The sequence below is a fragment of the Mauremys mutica genome, chromosome 12, assembly GCF_020497125.1.
Source record: "Mauremys mutica isolate MM-2020 ecotype Southern chromosome 12, ASM2049712v1, whole genome shotgun sequence".
Taxonomy (NCBI): domain Eukaryota; kingdom Metazoa; phylum Chordata; order Testudines; family Geoemydidae; genus Mauremys; species Mauremys mutica.
The window spans coordinates 29,029,558-29,045,536 of record NC_059083.1 but is presented as its reverse complement, the minus strand read 5'-3'; the positions used below and the strand labels follow the sequence as shown (position 1 = coordinate 29,045,536).

Genomic DNA, 15,979 nt, shown 5'->3' with positions numbered 1-15,979 from the left:
CATGCTGACTGCTGGTTCAACCACACCACCAAGAGCAATGTGGCCACAGCGCCAAGGGGGTGGCTTGGATTAGCTGCACGAGGACAGTCCTGCCTGACCCCCACCTGGACACGTGCTGTGTAGAAAGACCCTGAGTTTAAGTTTTTGTGATCTTGTTTGTATCCGTCCCACCTTTTCCTTTCCTTCCCTTTCTGCTCCTTTACCCCCTATTCCTTGCCTATGTCGTTCCTGCTTCTTTCTTTCCTTATCTTTCTCCTGCTCCACCTCCCGGCCTCTCCTTTCTCTTCACCTCATTCTGAACCGGTGCAGCTGATAAGAGGTGGGGCAGGCAGGGCCGGCTCCAGGCACCAGCCTACCAAGCATGTGCTTGGGGCAGCACCTTGGGAGGGGGCGGCGATCGGGGTTTGGTATGGTTGTTTTTGGTTTGGGCTGGCGGCACTGCGGAGGGAGGGGCGGGGACTTGGGCGGTGCGACGCGGCACTCGGGGGCGGGGACTTGGGCGCTGTGGGGGGGCGGGGACTTGGGCGGCACGACGCTCAGCGGGGCGGGGACTTGGGTGGCGCGATGCGACGGTCGGGGGGGCGGGGACTTGGGTGGAGCGATGCGACGCTGGGGGGGGTGGGGACTTGGGCGGTGCGACGTGGCTCTGGGGGGGCGGGGACTTAGGCGGCTCGAAGGGCAGGGACTTGGAAGGTGTGGCGTGACGCTCGGGGGGGCGGGGATTTGGGCGGTGCGACGCGACGCTCGGGGGGCGGGGTCTTGGGCGCTGCGACGCGGCGATGGGGGGCGGGCTCTTGGGCGCTGTGACGTGGTGCTTGCGGGGGCAGGGCGGCGCTCTTTTTTTTTGCTTGGGGTGGCAGAAATGTTAGAGCCGGTGTGACGGCACATTGCGAAACCCTCGCATTTTGCTACTAGTAGCAGTTTCTGCCGCACAACGTGACCATCTGGGCTCCTGCTCAGGACTTGCTGCCGTCTGATCCATGGGGTTGCGAATCAGGGTTTGTGGTTGAAAACACTCACATTCTGCTTCCTCTTGGCTAATGTGCCAAATTGACCTATTGCAGGGGTCTGGGGAGGTTCTGCGTTTTAATTTAATTTTAAATGAATCTTCTTAAGCATTTTAAAAACCTTATTTTCTTTATATACAACAATAGTTTAGTTATATATTATAGCCCAAAAAAGAGACCTTCTAAAAATATTAAAATGTATTACTGGCATGCGAAACCTTAAATCAGAGAGACTAAATGAAGACTCGGCACAGCTCTTCTGAAAGGTTGCCAAACCCTGATCTTTTGGGTGCTTGAGGTGCGCGCTTTCACTTTTTTTTGTGTGAATACGTGAAAAGGGAGGTAAGGTTTGGGGGTACAGAGCACACCCCTTACCCAAGGTGATAACCAGAGTGGCCCCATTCATTTTCTCCACTGGCTTGCTCCTTGATTATTTCCAATGACGTGGCTGCCTATGCACCTGTCAGTGGTCCGGGGATGGTTGTGCCCCTGTCACTGGTCCAGGGATGGTTGTGCCCCTGTCACTGGTCCAGGGATGGTTGCAAATCTTGATGGATGGGGTTTGCGGTCGAAAACGCTCATGATTTGCTTCCTCCTGGCTAATGTGCCAAATTGACCTATTGGATGATTGAGATGCGCTCTTTCACTTTTTTGTGTGTGAATATGTGAAAAGGGGAGGTAAGGTTTGGGGGTACAGAGCACTCCCCTGACCCCAAGGTGGTAACCAGAGTGGCCCCATTCATTTTTTCCACTGGCTTCCTCCTTGTTTATTTCCATTGACTTGGCTCCCTATGCACCTGTCACTGGTCCGGGGATGGTTGCAAATCTGGAGGGATGGGGTTTGCGGTCAAAAATGCTCACAATCTGCTTCCTCCTGGCTAATGTGCCAAATTGACCTATTAGATGAGTGAGGCGCGCGCTTTCCCTTGTTTGTGTGTGAATACGTGAAAAGGGAGGTAAGGTTTGGGAGTATGGAGAACGCCCAGGATGAGACCACTTTCTTTTTTTAAATTTATTTTTATAATTTTATAATTTGCATTATATATATGGACACAAAACCTAGGAAAAGTTTATTCTTTCTGCGTCTTATTTAAAGTTTTACAGTAATCTCTTGCTTCAGAATGCCTCATGGGTCACCCATACTGTTTGCAATAGGATTCAACATGTGGCTTGTCAGCTGACTCTTTACTGATTCCTGAACAGCTGGTAGCTCAATATTCATCTGAGATAGATACTATATGCAGAAGCACAACTCTGTATATATGGGGAGGGGGTGATTATTGACCTTTGTGCATATGTAATAGTTTTTGGTGTTTGTAAGACAAGGTATAATAATGAACTTTCGGAAAAGTTCCTGTTTGGTGTGAGAGATGTTACTTGTACCTAAATGCACTCCCCTTCCCCACTCCCAGCCCTACGCATGCTGGCTTGGGAATATCACTACTGTAGTGTCAGCTTTTAAGAGAGTTTCACATGCAGAGCCGTAAATAGGGATTTTTGCACACAAGGCAAGGAACAGAGGCAGCATGTCCGGCTCTTCCCTATTGGAAGGAAGGATCCACCAACGAATTACTGCAAAAGAGCCGCCCCTCTCCATTGCTGACAACCAGCGGCAATTCGGCAACAGGTCCCCCAGTCCCTCTCAGAGGGAAGGACTTGCTGCCGAATTGCCGTTGAAGGAGAGACTGTCTGAGCCCCTCACTTTCCGTGCCCGAGGCAAGTGCCTCACTCGCCTTGCCCTCGTTACGGCAATGTTCACATGCACCACTTCTAGTATTACGGTAAGTTAAAACAAGCTACAGTACATTGGGACATTAATGCTCTATTACAGTGTTTGCATTAGCATATTAAAAGCTATAACACTTAACAGACTAGTTAGGGTTGGCTTTAGGAAGTTTGGGGCCCACCCAATTCAAAAATTTTCAGCAGGGCCCCAGCAGGGATGACTTTTAAAAAAAGAAAAAAAAGGTTAAAAAAAAAGCCTTTCCTTTCTTAGCAACCGGTTCCCTATAAAAAGTTCTGATTTAAGGGATGTGCCAGAGTATGTATTTTTGGTACCAATAGGGTTACCATATGTCCATATTTAAAAATTCCTCCCGGACAGCACTTTAAGAACCAAAAAGTCTGACATGTCTGGGAAAATGCGGCTGTATGTTAACCCTACCTACAGTTATTTTTTAAAAAGATGGGACTGAACTAGAAATGAACTCCATTTCACATGTGTGGGTCCCCACCACTCCCAGGGAGTGTGCTAGGGTGACAACATGTCCCGATTTTATAGAGACAGTCCCAATTTTGAGGTCTTTTTCTTATATAGGATCCTATTAACCTCTACTCCCTCCTTTATTAAAAGAATTTTGCTACACTCGGACTCCTTGCTTGCGAGTGGGGAAGTATTGCCTCCTAGAGGCGCCCGGGGGGGTGGTATGTAATTGTCCCAGGTCACTGGGTGGGGGCTCGAGCCGGTTTTGCATTGTGTTATTGAAACGGAATCCCTGGATACTGAACCCGGCCCTTGTTGCTGCCAACTCAGAGGGGCAGAAGGGCTACACCCCATCCCGATTTTTCACACTTGCTGTCTGGTCACCCTAGGGTGTGCACATGTGTGGGTACCAGCTGCTCTCTTCTCCCATCATTGAAGCAGGTATGCAGGGTTACTGCCCAGGGAATTGCAGGGCAGCAGTGGACATGGGGCTGGCTGCAGGCAGGGCAAGGGGTGCAGCAATGGCTGGAGACAGGGGTGTGTGGGGTAGGGTGGGGTGGGCTGGCTGGCTTCAAGCAGGGCCATAGGGGGGTGCGGCAGGGGTTGGCTGGAGATAGGGCAGGGGGTGCAGGTACAGGGGGTACAGACCACCCGGTATGGTAAGTGCTCCCTCCTCCTCCTCCCTCCCCCACCAGGGTAGCAGCAGCCGCCTGGGGCTCCCCCACTTCCACGGCCCTGGCCATGTACATAGCTGCCGGAGCCCTGGGGAAGCGGCGGGGCTCCAGTGGCTATTTAAAGGGCTGGGACGATAGAAGCAACGGGAACCACGGACTTTGTAAGTAGCCCACAGATCCCCACAGTCCTACCCCAGGGCTCCAGCAGTGTGGCTGTGGTGGCAATTTAAAGGGCCCCCATGCCCTTTAAATTGTCCCCTGGAGAAGCCGGGCCACCCTGGTATAGTGCACCGACTCTTGCCAATACACCGAACCGGGGCTTGGGCGCGGGACCCTCTTAGGGGCAGGGCCCGATTCAGGGGAATTGGTTGAATTGGCCTAAAGCCGGCCCTGCCAGTATATCCAGGATATTACTAGCACACTTTTCCCCCACCAATACCTAGTAGTTGCACTGTCTTCTCCCATAGCTACTTACATTGCAGCTTTATTGTTAAAACTAAATTGGGAAGAAAGACGACTGATTCAGAACTTGTTTAATGGTTACTTTATTGCTAAAGGGCATAGTGGGGTGTAGACTTGGAGAGAGGAAGGTTTCTATAATGTAGGCAAGATCAAGTATTTTATCCAAAACCAGAATATGAATGGTGCTGGTCTTCTTAGTGTCTGACCTTGAGCTATTGTCAAAAGTTTGAGGGTGACTCTTCTCCTTCCTCATATTTTGGTGAGGATTCCATTGATAAAGGGATTGGCCTCAAATACCTGGTTGTAGGACTCTTCTACAGTGTAGTTTTCATCTTGGGTTGCCCGGTCCTAATTATATTAAAGCATGTACTTTAGTCTTTGTAATTATCTGTTAAAACTCTGTAGCTTTTTATGAAGGCAGGAGTAAAAGAAAAGTAGCTGCAATAGTTCCACAGTTAACTAACACTGAAAATGTACATAATTTAAATCAGACTCCTAATCTTAATTTTTGCTTAATAAATAAATCCATAAGAAAACTATGTTGGGAAACTGCTATAGGGAAGTGCACTTCTCCTATATAGGTCATAAGGATCCTATCTGTCTGAAACTGGCTGCTCTTTCTTTCTTTGATCTGCAGAGTGACTGATGCTTTTCAGACATCAGTTGTGGGTACAGAAGGGTTTCATTGCATCTTCTCTCTTGGCACCAGCTACTGTTCTCCCTTCTTGTTGTATTGATAGTGGGTGGGTGTGTCTCACCTTTCTTTAAAATCATATATGCTAGGGACAGTCTTGTCCTCTTCTCCTCTCCTGATGTCAGTGTAGATGCAGGCAGTGCAAAGTGTACTACAGTCATATAGTATCTCAAATGCAAAGCTGCATTTCAATGATCTGAGGTTTGAAGAACAATGTGGAACTAGCTGTTTTACGAGATGTCTCGATTTCATTCCTGTAGTAACAGAACTGGTGATAGGAAAGCAGGGAGAGAGAGAGGTGTGTGCTCTGCAAGGCTGCTGGCCACGGGGCCAATGGATGTGGGTGGGCTGGGTAGGATCTCGGGAGTCACGTCTCAGGGATCTGCCCACTTCCCAGCACTGCTCCAGCTCTGAGCTGTCTCCACTGCCTGGGACCTGTGTGGCCCCACCTGCCTCCCTGGGGGAAGAGCCACCTGGGACTGGTGCAGAGGCTGGGCCAGTCTCAGCCACTCACAGGGAACAGTCGGGGAGGGGGGAGGCTCAGCTGGGTCCTGAGAGAGCCTGGCCCGGGTAGGCTCTGCTCCTGCTCCAGCCTGGCTGCTTCCACCACTCCCAAGAGGCCAGAGTTATCCTGCCCCAGGACCAGCTCTGGCTGCGCTGCCACCTCAGCCTGGCAGCCTGACTGGGGGTTAGGGTGTAGGAGAGTAGGTCTCTAGTGGGTCTGGGTAGGTGCTGGGCACTGGGGGTGGGGAGATCTGTGTGTTGTGGGGCTGTTAGTGGGGAAGATGTGTGTGTGTGTGTGTGTGTGTGGGCGCTGGGAAGTGTGAGGGGTCTGTGCGGGGCACTGTGCAGTTGTGGTGGGGGGCACTGGGCAGTGAGGGGATCTGTAGGGGGGCTCTGGGTGGAAAGGGGCGGGGCACTGTGCAGTTGTGGGAGGGCTGTGGGGGGTCTTCAGCTGGGGGGCACTGGTCAGTGAGAGGATCTGTGGGGGGGTTCTGAGTGGGTGGGGGAGTGAACTGGGAGGGCACTGGGCAGGGGAGTTTGTGGGGGTCTCTGGATGGTGCAGCACTGGGCATAGCGAGTCAGAGGGGTGCTGGGCAGGGGGCTTGTGGAGGTCTCTGGGTGGTGTGGCACTGGGTGTAGGGAGCCAGGGGGGTGCTGGGCAGGGGGTAGCATGGTGCAGCATGGGCCCACCCACAAGGGGAAGAAGCACAATGGCAGTGCAGGGCTGGGCTGGACAGCGTGGGTCTGGCAGCTCCCGGTTTGTAAACAGTGCCCTTGTACTGGGCTGGGTGGAGTGGGGCTGTCCCTGCCGTGCCATGACTCATCTCCCATTGCCCCCGGCCAGCCCCTCGCTCTGAGGACTCTGCCCCCCTGCCCCATGTCCCCATTTCCCCCATGGGAACCCACAAATATGTTTAGCACCGGGCCCACAAAAGGTTAATCCAGCCCTGTTTGGGGTGCAGGCTCTAGGATGGAGTTGGTGGTGCAGGAGGGTTGCAGGCTATGGGGAGTTTGAGTGAGGGGTGCAGGCTCTGACCTGGGGCAGGGGATTCGGGTACAGGAGGGGGTACAGACATTTGGGCTCTGGGAGGGAGTTACCAAATCAGCACGTTGTATAAGAGAAAGGAGCTGCAGTGATTTCATATAGACATAGAAACTGACAGAAGACACTTTTCCATAGTCACAATGTGAGAGGCAGAGTTGGAGGAAGGGAGGGGGCGTCTGTACAATATTTCCCCGCATTCAGTCTCCTGGCTGGAGCAGTAACAGCCCCGCAGCACTTGTATAGGATCGAGAGGAGCTGCGGTGTCTGAGCTTTGACAGTCTGGGAATCGGGCTGCCTGTGCCTTTAAGACCCAGCCCCAGGAACCCGCCCCCTGCTCCGGGGCTGACACGCGGCAGAACTGAAAACAGCCTGTGCTCCCCCCCCCCAGCCCCGACACCCCCAGATCTGCGAGCGCAGCAGGTGGCTCATCCCGAGGGGCCACTGTCCCCCCCCCCCTCCTCCCTAATCGGGGGCTTTGTCCCCGCACAGGGTCTGGCAGCGTCTCCCCCCCCCCCCCCCGGCTTAACCGCGGCTCCCCCCCCGCCATTTTTCCCCTTCAGCCTCTCTCCTGCCGCTGCCGACAGCAGCTTGAACCCCTCTGGCCAGTAAATTTCTGTCCCCCGCTCAGACCCTGGCAGCCCCCCCGCTGCGATTTGCCCCCTTGAGCTTTTTAAACCCCCCCAAAGAGGAGGCAGCAAATCCTAAGTAGAAGTGAGGGCAGAGAGAGGGCAGCGGCGACAGCGAAGGTTACTGGGCATGCTCAGTTCGGGTGCGCATGCTCAGTGCAGCGGCGACAGCGAAGGTTACTGGGCATGCTCAGTTCGGGTGCCCATGCTCAGTGCAGCCAAAGTAGCGAATCTGGAGCGGTTCATGTTTCTGTCGTTACACCTGCCCTGGGGGCAGCTGCACGAGGACAGTCCTGCCTGACCCCCGCCTGGACACGTGCTGTGTAGAAAGACCCTGAGTTTGAGTTGTTGTGATCTTGTTTGTATCCGTCCCACCTTTTCCTTCCCTTCCCTTTCTGCTCCTTTACACCCCCCTCCTGGCCTGTGTAGTTCCTGCTTCCTTCTTTCCTTATCTTTCTCCTGCTCCACCTCCCGGCCTCTCCTTTCTCTTCACCTCATTCTGCACCGGTGCAGCTGATAAGAGGTGGGACAGGGTCTGCCCATGATCAGCAAAACCATTTCTGGTGCAGAGAGAACAGAAGCCCAGAGATCCCAGCAGCCATGGCCTCAGCGACTCCTGTACGGGAAATCCAAGAGGAAACCTACTGTCCCATCTGCCTGGAATATCTGACGGACCCAGTGATCACAGAGTGTGGGCACAACTTCTGCCGAGGCTGCATCACTCAGCGCTGTGAGACATGGACAGAGCTGGGCTCTGACCCTTTGTGCTGCCCCAGCTGCAGAGCCCAAATCTGGAAAGGGTCTCTCCGGAATAACTATCAGCTAGGAAATAGAGTGGAAAAAATCAAACAACTGGATTTCAAACCAGGAAAAGAGACTCTGTGTGAGAGACACGGCAAAGCCCTGGATCTGTTCTGTGAAGAGGACGGGGAAGCCGTGTGTGTGGTTTGTGAGAGATCCCCCCAGCACAGATCTCACACGGTGCTGCTCATGGATGATGATGCCGAGAAATACAAGGTAGGACACACTCTGGATCCAGGTTAATTCAATCCTTCCCTTTTCAGACTCAGTCACTCAGAGCCACAGAATCTCCCAGTTTCCCAGATTTTCTCCCCTGTTCTCTGGCTCCACCTAAATCTCTGCCCTGCAGGCTCCTTCCTCTGGGCAGGTGCAGGGAGCCCTGGCCACGGATGGCACCCAGCCTATCAACCCCACATTGTTCATTAGGGAGAGGTGGGCACTAGAGCTCTGTGTGAGGCACTTTAATCGCACACAGGACTGAAGCAAGATGCAGGGAGGCACTGCCAGCAGGGCATTCACATGAGTCATGAACAAATCACCCCCCACTCGGCTGCATGGAACAGACGGGCTCTGGAACAGAGAGGGCCAAGGGGTCATGGCTCTCCCACTTTTCCCCACAGCCCGGCTCCCTGCCTCTCCTCTTCCCCCTAAGGCCCCACCCAGGTTGGAAGCTGGAGCCCGGCCTGAGTAAGCCCAGGGAGCCCAGGCATCTGTGGGGAGCCGCAGACTCTCTACCTGCCCAGGGCAGGCTGAGGGTCCATGGCTCCCCAGAGGTGCCAGTGCAGCTCTTCTTCTGACCCAGCTCCAGCTTCCAGCTTAGCCCGGGTGGGGGATGGGACTCAGGAGCCAAAGAGCCACACCCAGGCCATGGGCTGCGGGCTGTTCTCGGATCCCCCGAACCCAGGGCAGATGGAGGGACCTGGGCTCCGCAACTCAGCTCCAGCTTCTGGGTTGGCCGGGTACAGGGCATTTGGGGAAGAGGCAGGCAGGGCAGGGCCACAGAGGGGGCAGGGCCTCGTGGCACCTCCAATTTTAGGAAGAATCTTTCACCCCTGATGGAACATGTCTACAGGAGTGGGTTTAAGCACTGGTACTATGGGTTCTTCCCTAGGGACCCACCTCTGGAGTCACATGATTAAAACAGAACTTCAGGTTTCATAATAAAAAAATCCACAACAAAAAGTAATTTTCTAGCCCATAGGATTGAAAAGAAAAGTTTGAGTGAGTTATAACATTCAAGCCTCACTGACAGAGTGCTGTGTGCCTGAGTCTGCAGAGAGCCTGAGCCAATAGCTCTGGGAAGAGGTAACTGCCCCACGGATCTCAATAGGGTGGTCACTCCAAGAACTACTGTTCTGGGGTCCTCAGCCACCTCGCCCCATGTGGTGGGGAAAGGGCTCAGCTGGCAGTGAGCCACTCTGCTGTTTTCTTCCTCCCTCCACGACCGACAGGGGCAGTGCTACTGCCAGGGGAAATGCTGCCTCCTTGCTGTTGGGTGTCCCTGTCACAGGCATCCCAATACATCTGGGGGCACATGCCTCCACCACATGTTGTCTCTTTAGCTTTGGGTAGGCACGGAGCAGCAGGGGCTGTGACATCAGTGCCTTCTCCTGGTGGGGGAGGGACTGAGGTGGGCCTTAGTCCCTCCATCACCATGGGACCCTGCCCCCGATCCTCATCTACCCACTCCCCCTCCCCCTCCAAGAAGGCACCTAAGAGCTACCCAGGGAGACCAGGCCCTCCAGATGCCCTGGGCAGCACATGGGCCAGAGGCTGCTCTCAGGCCCTCCAGTCCCCCACCCAGGGCAAATGAAGGGTCCGAGGCTCCCCACAGTTGCCTGGGCTCCCTGAGGGGCTCTCACTGTGGCCTGGCTCTCATTTCCAGCCTGGCTGGGGGGAGGGCCCTTGGGAGAAAAGGAAGAGCAGGGGACAGGGCCACAGATCTTGTGGTTGTTGCCCTCCCAGCTTCTACACAAGTTCCAACACTCCCAGGCAGGGCTGTCCCTAGCCATTTTGGTTCCCTACGCGGTCTTCCTGGGGTGGGGGTGGGGGCTGTGTGGGCCCCAGGCCTCCGTGGGAGGGGCTGGCTTTAGGGGTCAAGGGGGAAACACCCCCCAGCACGGCCAGTGGAGCGGGTTGGGGCCGGGGTGCTCCACTTCCTGCCGCTGGGTGAGTGCAGGCCGCCCCCTGCTGCAGTCCTCAGGGGAGCTGGGGCAGGAAGAGGCAGAGCAGGGGTGGGGGCTTTGGGGAATGGGTGGAGTGGGGCGGGGCTAGAGCAGAGCAGGGGTGGGAAGAGGCGGCGCTGTGGCAGGGCCATGCTGAACAGGCTGGGCAGGGGCTGGAGCACCACGCAGCGGTGTTGGGCACCAGGAAATGTGGTGCCCCAAATTTCCTGGTGCCCTACACAGCTGCGTCCTTTGCATGTGGGTACAGACAGCCCTGCCCTTGGGCCCAAGATTGGCCGGGACTCAGTGGCCCTGCGTGTTAATCTGCCACTGGCCCTTAGTAAAGAGAAATGGTGCAACATAGAAACCTCAGGCCAAACAGGCAGCTGGTGAAGGAGATAGAAACAGCTGGGATTAGAGGCAGTGAAGGGAGCAGGAAGGGAACGGGTGTGTGGGGAACACCAGGAGCCTCTGCAAATCTTCTGTGAAGAGGATCAAACTTCTTCATGCCTGGTTTGAGACAGAGCTCACATGTTTCAGAGTAGTAGCCGTGTTAGTCTGTATTCACAAAAAGAACGTGGAGTACTTGTGGCACCTTAGGGATGTCTACACTACCCACCGGATCAGCGTGTAGCGATCGGTTTATCGGGGATTGATATATCGCGTCTCATCTAGACGCAATATATCGATCCCCGAACGCGCTCCTGTCGACTCCGGAACTCCACCAGGGCGAGTGGCGGTAGCAGAGTCCACAGGGGGAACCGCGGCCATCGATCCCGCGCCGTGAGGATGGGAGGTAAATCAAAATAAGATACTTCGACTTCAGCTACGCTATTCCCGTAGCTGAAGTTGCATATCTTACATCAACCCCTCCCCCTGGTGTAGACCAGGCCTTAGAGACTAACACATTTATTTGGGCATAAGCTTTCAGGGGCTAGAACCCACTTCATCAGATGCATCGAGTGGAACATACAGTAGGAAGATTGTATATATAAGATTGTATATACATATACACACACAAAGAGAACATGAAAAGGTGGAGGTTGCCAGACCAACTCCAAGGCCTGGTCTACACTGGGGGGGAGGGAGTTTCGATCTAAGGTACGCAACTTCAGCTATGCGAATAGCGTAGCTGAAGTCGAAGTACCTTTGTTCGAAGTACTTACCCGTCCTCACGGCGCGGGATCGACGTCCGCGGCTCCCCTGTCGACTTCACCATCGCCGTTCGCGGTGGTGGAGTTCCGGAGTTGGGAATAGAACTTAGATCTCCCAAGTTGAGCAACCACACCACTAGGCCATGCTGCCACTCCAGCAGCAGCCCTGAGCAATGATGAAGTGAGGCCATTAAAAGGGACAGACGCCCTGATAAAACTCCCAGGCCAAGCAGGGAGACGAGGTTACTGGGATTTATCTCTTTGGTAGTTTGATCTTTTCAAAATTAAATGTAGTGATTCACCACCATGTGTTCCCATTTTCCTGTTCTGTTCTGTAATACGAATGAATTAATAAATACCAGGCAAGCTTGGATAATTCATGTCTTTCTCCAGTTACTAAAAAGACTGAACCTGAATTGATAACAAGCCAGAATATGACACATCCCCAGTCTTCATTCTTAGATTTCTTTTCCTTGGTGACTCTGATGTCATGAACCTATTAGGACCAACAGTTAAATTGGATTTGTGTGGGAAAATATCCCCCTACGCACCCCTCTCAAACTCGAAATAAAACGTCCCAAATCATATCTGTTTCTACAGGAAAAAATCCAGGCTCATTTGAAGACTCTGAGGGAGGAGAGAGAAAAGCTGCTGGGATCTAAAGTGACTAGAGAGGAGAAAAGCCCGAAGTATATGGTAGGTGCCTCTTGTTACTGATGTGCAAAGACTTGTGGTGAGAGGTCTGTTTGTAGGCAGATTCCTCTGTGGCATTGGTGAATGTGGGCATGTCTGTTTCTCCATGATCATGGATTTTTCTCTGTTAGATTCATGTGCAGAATCTAGACTTCCTTCCATTCCAGTGAATGAATTAATTTCTAGTGGCTTTGCCTGTGTCTGTGTCATTTCTTGCATTATTAAATCATTTTATTTTCCTCCCCCACCCCCTGGGAACTTCTATCAGTGTAATGCTGATTCCTGACTCCTGCTGCTCAGGATCTTCATGCTCAGGGTTCATTGATAATGCAAAGTTTTAACTAGGTCAGATGTGAAAACATTCCTTTTTAGAGACACGGGGAGAAATGGAAAAAGGTGTGAGGGAAACTTTTTCCTGGTAACTACAGGGTAGAGTCAAGTGTCAGAAACCTTAAGGGTTACAAAGAAGTTTTCCCTCCTGCACACTCAGCACTCAATGAAAGGATCCCCTCCTCCCGCTCTAGGCTGCCTCCATGTCCCTGACCAGCCCTTTCCCTGTTGCTTTACAGAAACAGATAGAAAAGAAGAGGCAGCAAATTGTAGCTGATTTTCAGCAACTGCACCAATTCCTGGAGAAACAAGAGGAGCTCCTGCTGGCCCAGCTGGAAAAGCTGGAGGAGGAGATAACGAAGATACAGAATGAAAATATCACCAAAGTCTCTGAGGAAATTTCCCATCTCAGTAACCTGATCAGTGAGCTGGAGGGGAAGTGTCAGAAGCCAGCAAGTGAATTCCTGCAGGTGAGACTGAGTTAGAAATACTCCAGATCCCAACACAGGGACAGGAGAGCTCCTAAAACATGGGTACAAGTGTCCAGCAGTCAGAGATCACAGAGTAACTCCATGTGTGCATTATTGAAATGTGAATGACTATTGTTCATGACAAAGTCGCAGACACATTGACACTAGAAATAGAAAAGACTCATTACCTTGGCTCTGGGACCAGGACAGAGCCTCTCTTCCCCATACTTGCAAAATCCCTTCTTTGGAATTTGAAGTGTGTGTCAGGTGGGCCTGAAATTCTCTCTCTTTCTCTCCAGGACATCAGAAGCACCTTGTCCAGGTATGTGTCTCTTTCTCACTCCCCCTTACACTTCACAATGCTGGGAAAGAGCTTGCACCACATCTCCACATGAATCTACAGCACAAGAATGGCCATACTGGGTCAGATCAAAGGTCCACGTAGCCCAGCAGCTTGTCTTCGGATGGTGCTCAGTGTCAGGTGCCCCAGAGGGAATGAACAGAACAGGGAATCATCAAGTGATCCATCCCCTGTTGCTTATTCCCAGCTTCTGGCAAACAGGCCAGGGACACCATCCCTGCCAAAATGTGTGGGGAAGGTCATGTGTTGGACACAACATTCTCAAATGAACTTTATCCTGATGTTTTCACCCTTTTATAGAAGACTCTGGAATTCTCCAGTCAGTGGGAAGGACTGACCTCAAGTATTTCCTTGAGATGTCACATCCCTGGGGGACTGGCTGCATCAGGATTGTGGGGATGGACTATGGGCCTGTCACTGCTGGGTCCTGGTCACTATTCAGCCCAGGGCAGTAGTTTTCAAGAGCCTTTCCCCATCTGAGGGCTGTTTGGAGACCTGTGTGGAATGAGCTGGGGAAGGGATAGTTGGTGTCTCAGTCTAGTTCCTAGAGGCAGATTTCTACAGCACTTCACCTGGGAACCTCCTGTCCCTCAGAGCATGGAGGCCAAGGAGCGAATTGGCCATGGAGACTCAATTCCCCTTTTATCCCCAGAGCTGGTCTCTCCAGGCCAGAGTTAAATGGGATCTTCAGAGTGAAGGTTTGACTGGCAGAGCGTGAACTACACCTGCTCTGAGGCTGGGAGAAGCAGAGGAATTCTAACTCCAGGCCCATTAGAGCAGCAACTTTCACTGACAACAAATTATAAAGTGTCACTAAGTAAAATGTAACCATGTGAAACTGTTTCTCTCCAGGTGTGAGAAGGGGAAGTTCCAGCAGCCAGAGGAGATTTCTCCTGAACTGGAAAAGAGACTCAGCGATTTGTCCCAGAAAACTCTTGCTCTCATGGAGCCTCTGAGGAAGTTCAAAGGTACCTAGAAGGGATCTAGAGAGGAAATTGGGAAAAGCTTTTGTGGCTGTGGGAGGAGAATGGCTCTTGGCAATTGGTTCATAGTTAGATGATGCTTCTCTTTAATTCTTGGGTGAGAATGTCACACACTTGGGGTCCAAGTCACCCTGATTGATTGATTCAAACCTTTGTTTCTACCAAAAGCCTGCCTTGCCATTACAGTTACTCTTAAAGTAAGAAATGACAGACATACAGAAAGAAGAACTAGCCAATTATCTTCTCCTGGGCCACAGGCAGGTCACAGTGAATTTCTCCTATGAAGCTCCGAGAACCCCTTACAATGTCTGACATATTATACGTGTCCAAATGATGTATGTATTAGTTCTTTTCCAATCATCTTTGAGTGTTATGAATATTAAATAGCGTATATAGCTCATACAATACACATACATGAACTTCCTAATTGGCAGGTCTTTGGATGTCCAAGCTATGTTCATGTTGTTGTTCTCTTTTCTGATTGAAATATTATTAAGATTCAGATTTCAGCTCAGATTTTTTTAGTAAAAATCACAGAAAGGTCCCGAGCAATAAACAAAACTTCACGGAAGCCTGTGACCTGTCCGTGATTTTTACTAAAAATATCCCTGACAAAATAGGGAAGAAGGAGGGTCCAGCACCCACAGTGACTGGGGACTCTGGGGTCCCCTACCCCTCCCCACCCCCCACAGCAGTTGGGAGCTCCGAGGCATCTGCTGCAGCTAGGAACTGCTGAGGGCCCGCTGCCAGCAGCAGCTGAGAGCTGCAAGGCTCCCTGCTGATCTCCATGACATAATAATCCTTATTTCTTACCACTGATTATGCCCAGGTCACTTTCAAGCTTGTCTCCATATCGCAGTTTTTGGAGTTTGCTAACTGCTCCTGGACAGTACATTTTGGGGGGGTGTTGTCTTTAACCTCTTCGTGTGATCAAAACATCTTTGTCCTACAGAGCAACTTATGAACACATCGCTTCATAACAAGGTCACTTAAGGCAACACTTCCCTTACATCCAGAAAACTGCTCACCAGGCCAAAGCCGAGTCAGTCAGTGCAAACACACAATCTTGGTCTGTCCAAACTGCTGCATAAGAAATGACCCTTGTAGCATTCTCAATACTTAGCATAACAAACAGTGGAAAGCAGACAAATGGAGCAGATGTAGCAGGGGCCCAGGAGTCGGGATGGCTCACATGAATTCATGATTTATTGAAGGTCAGAACATTCGGGCCCCAGTTAGCAAAATGGACTAATTTGGGGCAGCTACGTTTCTCTGTCCCATGTAGAGAGCTGCAGGTGGAGTCAATGCAGGTGCCCCACTCCTCTGAGAACCAGGCCCTAGGACCTAAAAGTCGCCATCCAAGATATAGACCAGAAATGAGAGGCTGTCTGTTAAAGCTGGACCCAGCCCATCACTCTGCTCTGGTACTGGATGGCAGCTGTGCTGAGCCAATGGGCTGTGGGGAAGGAGAAAGCTCCTCCCACACAGTGAGGAATCCTCCAGCCATGGGCGGCAGGTAACGAAGGCAGGGGAAGGCATCGCTTCCCCAAAAAGACATGGGTGGCCCCGCACACGCTCCAGCCCAGCTCAGGCCCCCTCCTAGCTATGTGCAGCAGGCTGCTCTTGGCCCTTCACTGGGCCTGGCGGCTGCAGAGGGAGGAGTGGCCGGGGTCGGGTCTGGCAGCGCGGCCCCTGCGTCCCGGCCCCCTGGTGCTCTGTGACTGGGAAGGCTGGAGCTGGCCGACACTCCATGGGCTGGGTGTGCTGGGCAGGAGCTAGCGGCTACAATGGGTCTGGGTGGGCTCCA

General features: G+C 52.4%; 1 protein-coding gene across 1 annotated transcript in view; it reads left to right on the top strand.

Annotated features, from left to right (window-relative positions):
* Positions 1-15,692, top strand: part of LOC123346661 (tripartite motif-containing protein 10-like) — a 58,126-nt gene extending 42,434 nt beyond the window's left edge. Inside the window, exons 3-7 of the mRNA XM_044984136.1 lie at positions 11,936-12,031; positions 12,598-12,828; positions 13,128-13,150; positions 14,042-14,074; positions 15,458-15,692. Coding sequence (XP_044840071.1) covers positions 11,936-12,031; positions 12,598-12,828; positions 13,128-13,150; positions 14,042-14,074; positions 15,458-15,692 — 618 coding nt within the window. The remainder of the gene's footprint in view (positions 1-11,935; positions 12,032-12,597; positions 12,829-13,127; positions 13,151-14,041; positions 14,075-15,457) is intronic.
* Positions 15,693-15,979: the final 287 nt, after the last annotated feature.